The sequence below is a fragment of the Doryrhamphus excisus genome, chromosome 12 (assembly GCF_030265055.1).
Source record: "Doryrhamphus excisus isolate RoL2022-K1 chromosome 12, RoL_Dexc_1.0, whole genome shotgun sequence".
Classification (NCBI taxonomy): Eukaryota; Metazoa; Chordata; class Actinopteri; order Syngnathiformes; family Syngnathidae; genus Doryrhamphus; species Doryrhamphus excisus.
The window spans coordinates 910,144-918,413 of NC_080477.1; the positions used below are offsets into that span (position 1 = coordinate 910,144).

The 8,270-nt window shown below is 44.7% G+C and overlaps 1 protein-coding gene across 1 annotated transcript; it reads left to right on the top strand.

Moving 5' to 3' along the window:
- The first annotated feature begins 1,480 nt into the window (after nucleotides 1-1,480).
- On the top strand, nucleotides 1,481-8,267 carry LOC131139328 (cytochrome P450 1A1). The gene is made up of 7 exons (XM_058088839.1): nucleotides 1,481-1,599; nucleotides 3,236-4,097; nucleotides 6,669-6,795; nucleotides 6,885-6,974; nucleotides 7,042-7,165; nucleotides 7,246-7,332; nucleotides 7,407-8,267. The coding sequence occupies exons 2-7, from the start codon at nucleotides 3,258-3,260 to the stop codon at nucleotides 7,702-7,704; spliced, it is 1,566 nt and encodes a 521-aa protein (XP_057944822.1). The 5' UTR covers nucleotides 1,481-1,599; nucleotides 3,236-3,257; the 3' UTR covers nucleotides 7,705-8,267.
- Nucleotides 8,268-8,270: the final 3 nt, after the last annotated feature.

The following is an 8,270-nucleotide window of genomic DNA, read 5'->3' on the forward strand; positions in this document are numbered from 1 at the left end:
AAAACGCAGAGAACTCCTGTCATATAGAGGATCTTTGATGAATGTTTTTGCTGCTGTTCTGTAACGACAGCACAGAACTCATCTTATATAGACGATCTTTGACTGGCTCTTTTGCAGTAGCCTGTGTCTTAAAAACAGCAGAGGACTCCTGTCATATAGATGATCTTTGATGAATGTTTTTGCAGCAACTCACTAAAAAATAGCAAAGCACACCTGCATATAGAGGATCTTTGACTGGCTTTTTTGCAGTAGCCCATGTCTTTAGAAAAAAAAACGCAGAGAACTCCTGTCATATAGAGGATCTTTGATGAATGTTTTTGCTGCTGTTCTTTAACGACAGCACAGAACTCATCTTATATAGACGATCTTTGACTGGCTCTTTTGCAGTAGCCTGTGTCTTAAAAACAGCAGAGGACTCCTGTCATATAGATGATCTTTGATGAATGTTTTTTGCAGCAACTCACCAAAAATAGCAAAGCACATCTGCATATAGAGGATCTTTGACTGGCTTTTTTGCAGTAGCCCATGTCTTTAGAAAAAAAAAACGCAGAGAACTCCTGTCATATAGAGGATCTTTGATGAATGTTTTTGCTGCTGTTCTGTAACGACAGCACAGAACTCATCTTATATAGACGATCTTTGACTGGCTCTTTTGCAGTAGCCTGTGTCTTAAAAACAGCAGAGGACTCCTGTCATATAGAGGATCTTTGATGAATGTTTTTGCAGCAACTCACCAAAAATAGCAAAGCACACCTGCATATAGAGGATCTTTGACTGGCTTTTTTCAGTAGCCTATGTCTTTAGAAAAAAACAGGAGAGGACTCCTGTCATATAGATGATCTTTGATTAATGTTTTTGCAGCAACTCACCAAAAACAGCAAAGCACACCTGCATATAGAGGATCTTTGACTGGCTTTTTTGCAGTAGCCCATGTCTTTAGAAAAAAAAAACGCACAGGACTCCTGTCATATAGAGGATCTTTGATGAGGGTTTTTGCAACAATGATTACTGTAAAGAAAATAGTCGAAGCCGCCATTGTCGATGTGAGCATTTAGCATTTTAAACATGTCTAGCGAGCCGCCATGCGTAGTGTACACTAAAGAACCAAATTCTAGAACAACAGCGGCCCTCACATTGCACATCAAACTGCATCAAGTCCACTTAGAAGGTGTTATCACGGCGGCTGTTTATAGTCTTGGAAATGAGATGGGGCCAACGAGTGGCCATGATGTCTTTATCAACAACATAAAACGCCCTGAAAGGCCGTAAAAAAAAACTTTGTTGCGGGCCGCTTCTGCATACTGTCAGTCAGTGTTTCGAAACACACACACACACACACACACACACACACAGACGCACACACCTTTTCAGTGCACTAGACTTCATTCATGACAAACAGAAGGTGGGGGGGGGGGAGGGAGGGAGGGTGATTACATCACGGGCTGCAGCCAATCAAGTTGAGCAGCACGCTATAAAGCAGGAGCCCTTTCTCTCTTTTGGGGACACAAGCAGCGTCAGGTCGCACTCAGCTTGGCAATATTTACACCCCCCGCACCCCCCCACGTGGATTGCATTGTTTTGCATTGCATTGTGACGAAGGTAAGCTCATTTCTTTTACACTTTAGATTGTTTTTCTTTTTAAATATCATATCTTCCCTTATGGGCTGCACGGTGGTTGAGTGGTTAGCGTGCAGACCAGGGTTCAATTCCACCCTCGGCTATCTCTGTGTGGAGTTTGCATGTTCTCCCCGTGCATGCGTGGGTTTTCTCCGGTTTCCTCCCACATTCCAAAAACATGCTAGGTTAATTAGCGACTCCAAATTGTCCATAGGTATGAATGTGAGTGTGAATGGTTGTTTGTCTATATGTGCCCTGGGATTGGCTGGCCACCAGTCCAGGGTGTACCCCGCCTCTCGCCTATCCAAGACAGCTGGGATAGGCTCCAGCACCCCTGCCACCCGCGTGAGGATAAGCAATAGAAAATGAATTAATGAATGATCATTATTAGAGACCTCTCGACATGAAATAACACCCCTATAGTCACTTTTACACAAATTTATAGTAAACATAACAGAAAATAATACATATAAGGCATAAACAATTAATATATAATATTAAAATTTTTTGGGAATGTTTATGTTCAGTTCCTCCCACATTCCAAAAACATGCTAGGTTAATTAGCCACTCCAAATTGTCCATAGGTATGAATGTGAGTGTGAATGGTTGTTTGTCTATATGTGCCCTGTGATTGGCTGGCCACCAGTCCAGGGTGTACCCCGCCTCTCGCCCCAAGACAGCTGGGATAGGCTCCAGCACCCCCGCGACCTTCGTGAGGATAAGCGGTAGAAAATGAATGAATGATTATTAGTACTACTACTAGTAGTAGTAGGCTAGTATTAGCCTGCTTATTGGCTTGCTTATTAGACTGCTTTTGCCCTATTATATAAAATTAGTCAGATATTTTTTTTTTTGTAAAAAAAAATAATTTAAAAATAAAAAAAATCAATAAAAAAATATCAAATTATTTAGGGGGTCTTAAGAATATTTTAAGAACATTTCAAGAATATTTTAAGAACATTTTAAGAATATTTTAAAAACATTTTAAAATAGGCCTAGCGACTCCAAATTGTCCATAGGTATGAATGTGAGTGTGAATGGTTGTTTGTCTACATGTGCCCTGTGATTGGCTGGCCACCAGTCCAGGGTGTACCCCGCCTCTCGCCCCAAGACAGCTGGGATAGGCTCCAGCACCCCCGCCACCCTCGTGAGAATAAGCGGTAGAAAATTAATTAATGAATGAACATTATTAGAGACCTCTCGACATGAAATAACACCCCTATAGTCACTTTTACACACATTTATAGTAAACATAACAGAAAATAATACATATAAGGCATAAACAATTAATATATAATATTTAATTTTTTTTTGAATGTTTATGTTCGGTTCCTCCCCCATTCCAAAAACATGCTAGGTTAATTAGCGACTCCAAATTGTCCATAGGTATGAATGTGAGTGTGAATGGTTGTTTGTCTATATGTGCCCCGTGATTGGTCCAGGGTGTACCCCGCCTCTCGCCTATCCAAGACAGCTGGGATAGGCTCCAGCACCCCCCGCGACCCTCATGAGGAGCATGATCCCGATAGCCGCTTTCCACTCTGCAGCAGTTCCTTAGCGTGTTGCCCAACAGCGCACGTCTCGGCTCCTTCTCATGTTCTGCCTCTTGGGTTGCCAGGTGCTCTGGAAGCCAGGAAATCATGGTGCTCATGACGGTGCCCTTTTTGGGCCCGGTGTCCATATCGGAGAGCTTAGTGGCCGTGGCGACGCTATGTTTGGTCTACCTGATGTTCAGGTCTCTCCGCGGCGTCGTCCCCGAGGGGCTCAAGCGTCTCCCCGGCCCCAGACCCCTTCCCATCATCGGGAACATGCTGGGCGTGGGCAGCAGACCGTACCTGAGTCTCACCGCCATGAGCAAATGTTACGGACCCGTGTTCCAGATCCAGATCGGCATGCGTCCCGTGGTGGTGCTGAGCGGCAGTGAAACGGTCCGGCAGGCTCTGGTCAAGCAGGGCGAGGACTTCGCCGGCAGGCCTGACCTGTACAGCTTCCGCTTCATCAACGACGGCAAGAGTCTGTCCTTCAGCACGGACCAGGCCGGCGTCTGGCGGGCTCGCCGCAAGCTGGCCTACAGCGCCCTGCGCTCCTTCGCCACGCTGGACGGCACCACGTCCGAGTACTCCTGCATGCTGGAGGAGCACATCTGCAAGGAGGGCGAGTATCTCATCAAACGGCTCAACAGCGTCATGAAGGCCGATGGAAGCTTCGACACCTTCCGCCACATCGTGGTCTCCGTGGCCAACGTCATATGCGGCATGTGCTTCGGACGCCGCTACGACCACGACGACCAGGAGCTCGTCGGCCTGGTGTCGCTCAGCGATGAGTTTGGCAAAGTGGTGGGCAGCGGCAACCCCGCCGACTTCATCCCGGCGCTCCAGTTCCTGCCCAGCGCCACCATGAGGAAGTTTGTCAGCCTCAACAACCGTTTCAACGACTTCGTGCAGAAGATCGTCAGCGACCACTACACCACCTTTAACAAGGTACGCTCATGGGATTCTTCTCCTGGAAATGGGTCACACCTGCTTCCTGTGTTATTGTTTTTAATTTGGCACGCATCTATATCAGACTGACGAGAACATTTGGGCAAAATTTGAGCATGGCTGGTTGGAAAACGTGGTCGCTACCCGGCAAAACGACTTGGCAACTATTTGGCCATAAGTCATTGAACATTTGGCTAATGATGATTAACTTGGGGGTGTTTTTCCGAATCACAGCCAAATTTGGTTAACAACTTTAGTGAACGAACAAGCAGATGTAGGCCAAATTTGAGCAAGATTGGTTGAAAAACATGGCCGCCATCCAGCAAAACGACTTGGCAACTATTTGGCCATAAGTCATTGAACATTTGGCTAATGACGATTAACTTTGGGGTGTTTTTCCGAATCACTGCAAAATTTGGTACACATCTTCAGAGGACAAACAACCACATTTGAGCAAAATTTGAGCACGACTGGTTGAAAAACATGGCCGCCATCCAGCAAAACGACTTGGCAACTATTTGGCCATAAATCATTGACCATTCGGCTAATGATGATTAACTTTGGGGTGTTTTTCCGAATCACAGCGAAATTTGGTTAACAACTTCAGAGAACGGACAAGCAGATGTAGGCCAAATTTGAGCAAGATTGGTTGAAAAACATGGCCGCCATCCGGCAAAACAACTTGGCAACTATTTGGCCATAAGTCATTGAACATTTGGCTAATGATGATTAACTTGGGGGTGTTTTTCCGAATCACAGCCAAATTTGGTTAACAACTTTAGTGAACGAACAAGCAGATGTAGGCCAAATTTGAGCAAGATTGGTTGAAAAACATGGCCGCCATCCAGCAAAACGACTTGGCAACTATTTGGCCATAAGTCATTGAACATTTGGCTAATGACGATTAACTTTGGGGTGTTTTTCCGAATCACTGCAAAATTTGGTACACATCTTCAGAGGACAAACAACCACATTTGAGCAAAATTTGAGCACGACTGGTTGAAAAACATGGCCGCCATCCAGCAAAACGACTTGGCAACTATTTGGCCATAAATCATTGACCATTCGGCTAATGATGATTAACTTTGGGGTGTTTTTCCGAATCACAGCGAAATTTGGTTAACAACTTCAGAGAACGGACAAGCAGATGTAGGCCAAATTTGAGCAAGATTGGTTGAAAAACATGGCCGCCATCCGGCAAAACAACTTGGCAACTATTTGGCCATAAGTCATTGACCATTCGGCTAATGATGATTACCTTGGGGGTGTTTTTCCGAATCACAGCCAAATTTGGTTAACAACTTTAGAGAACGGACAAGCAGATGTAGGCCAAATTTGAGCAAGATTGGTTGAAAAACATGGCCGCCATCAAAGAAAACGTCCAACCCATGCGATTATTGACCATTTGGCTAATGATCATTAACTTTAAGGGGCTTTATTGAATCGCTGCCAAATTTGGTACACATCTTCAGAGGACAAACAACCACATTTGAGCAAAATTTGAGCACGACTGGTTGAAAAACATGGCCGCCATCCAGCAAAACGACTTGGCAACTATTTGGCCATAAGTCATTGAACATTTGGCTAATGATGATTAACTTGGGGGTGTTTTTCCGAATCACAGCCAAATTTGGTCAACAACTTTAGAGAACGGACAAGCAGATGTAGGCCAAATTTGAGCAAGATTGGTTGAAAAACATGGCCGCCATCAAACAAAACATACGACCCATGGGGTTATTGACCATTTGGCTAATGATGATTAACTTGGGGGTGTTTTTCCGAATCACAGCGAAATTTGGTACACATCTTCAGAGGACAAACAAGCACATTTGGGCAAAATTTGAGCACGACTGGTTGAAAAACGTGGCCGCCATCCAGCAAAACGACTTGGCAACTATTTGGCCATAAGTCATTGACCATTTGGCTAATGATGATTAACTTGGGGGTGTTTTTCCGAATCACTGCCAAATTTGGTACACATCTGCAGAGAACTGACAAGCACATTTGGGCAAAATTTGAGCATGACTGGCTGGAAAAATGTGGCCGCCATCCAGCAAAACGTCCAAACTCTGGGTCTTGGCAACTATTTGGCCATAAGTCAATGACCATTTGGTGATTAATGATGATTAACTTTGGTGTGTTTTTCTGAATCACTGCGAAATTTGGTTAACAACTTTAGAGAACAGACAAGCAGATGTAGGCCAAATTTGAGCAAGATTGGTTGAAAAACATGGCCACCATCAAACAAAATGTCCGACCCGTAGGATTATTGACCATTTGGCTAATGATGATTAACTTGGGGGTGTTTTTCCGAATCACTGCGAAATTTGGTTAACAACTTTAGAGAACAGACAAGCAGAGCAATTTGAGCAAGATTGGTTGAAAAACATGGCCGCCATCCAGCAAAACGTCCAGGACTTGGCGACTAATAGTCCATAAGGCATTGACCATTTGGCTAATGACGATAAAACTTAGGATATATCGGTATTACATGTATGCTAGCATGTTTTCAAAACCATTTTGATCACAAAAAAATCCTAAATTTTTTCCATGTTCCTTTTTCACATTCAGGACAACATCCGGGACATCACCGACTCCCTCATTGATCACTGCGAGGACAGGAAGCTGGATGAGAACTCCAACATTCAGGTGTCGGATGGGAAGATCGTAGGGATCGTCAACGACCTCTTTGGAGCTGGTGAGTTGGAATTTGTGGAAAAACCGTCTCAGACCGGAAGTCTCCCGGAGATGACTTGTGACCGAATGAAATTCCGGATTCTCTCCTAGGCTTCGACACCGTCTCAACCGCCCTTTCCTGGGCAGTCATGTACATGGTGGTTTATCCGGAGATCCAGGAACGACTTCATCAGGAACTGAGTAAGTACCAGTCAGGATGCAGTCGAGGAATTCCCCGCCGCGTGTTTACATCACCTTTCATTTCCAGAGAACAAAGTCGGACTTCACCGCACTCCTCTTTTATCCGACAAAAGCAGCCTCCCCCTGCTGGAGGCCTTCATCTTGGAAGTCTTCCGGCACTCCTCGTTCGTGCCTTTTACCATCCCCCACTGGTGAGCTTCATCCGGCTGCAGGTGTATGATGCTATCACAAGGGTCGGACGTGTGATTAACGACCTTCCGTGTCTCCACAGCACCACCAAGGATACGTCTTTGAATGGCTTCTTCATCCCCAAAGACACCTGCGTCTTCATCAATCAATGGCAGATCAACCATGACCCGTAAGTAAGCTTAGCTTGTGTTTATTTAGCTGAAGAGCTCAAACCATGACGCTGTCTTCTCTCCATTCCATCAGCGACCTCTGGAAGGATCCGTCGTCCTTCAAACCGGACCGCTTCCTGAGCGCCGACGGCACGGAGCTCAACAAGGTTGACGGGGAGAAGGTGATGATCTTCAGTTTGGGCAAGCGGCGCTGCATCGGCCAGGTCATCGCGCAGCAGGAGGTTTTCCTCTTCCTGGCCATCTTGGTGCAGAAAATGCAGTTTGCGGCCGTACCCGGGGAAGCCGTGGACATGACACCCGAGTACGGCCTCACCATGAAGCACAAGCGCTGTCAAGTGAGGGCCATCATGCGACAACGTGACGAGGCGTGAACATGAAGTTTTTAAAGCATGCTGTAGGGCGATGCACTCGGAATGTAAAGCAAGGGACGCTGATTTTAAGCCACAACATTTTCTCCCGTTTGTGGTTTTGGGTCCACGACATCTTCTGTCGGGGGGGTCAGAATGTGCAAACCACAAGGAGACGGCTTCTCTGCATTTGTGTTTAATTAAGCCTCTGCCACCATCTTCTGTGAATACAATCCATATGGACTTATGTATCTTAAACCCATTTAATATTCACATATGTGAAACTGAAGCTATATTTGTATCCCAAAATGTGATTTTTACATTTGTATCAAGCTGTTTTTAATTTTTTTTAAGTAATTGTATGTGCCTAATATTTGTACATATTTGAGGGGAAATTGCTGCTGTGCGTCCGCGTGTGTGTGTGTATTTGTTTTTCCAAGATACCAAAAGAGTGATTTTTTTGTTGTTTATTTGTAATACGACAGTAAGCTAGACAATTTTACATTTCTATTAATGTAATAATGTATCTATGACGGTGTGAGTAAGACACACAAATACAATAAAATATACTATAATATAAAATGAAATAT

Coding starts and splice junctions, on each gene's coding strand:
- LOC131139328 (XM_058088839.1), top strand. CDS start 3,258: ATGGTGCTCATGACGGTGCCCTTTTTGGGCCCGGTGTCCATATCGGAG. Junction 4,098..6,668: donor ACTACACCACCTTTAACAAG/GTACGCTCATGG, acceptor TTTCACATTCAG/GACAACATCCGGGACATCAC. Junction 7,166..7,245: donor CCTTTTACCATCCCCCACTG/GTGAGCTTCATC, acceptor GTGTCTCCACAG/CACCACCAAGGATACGTCTT.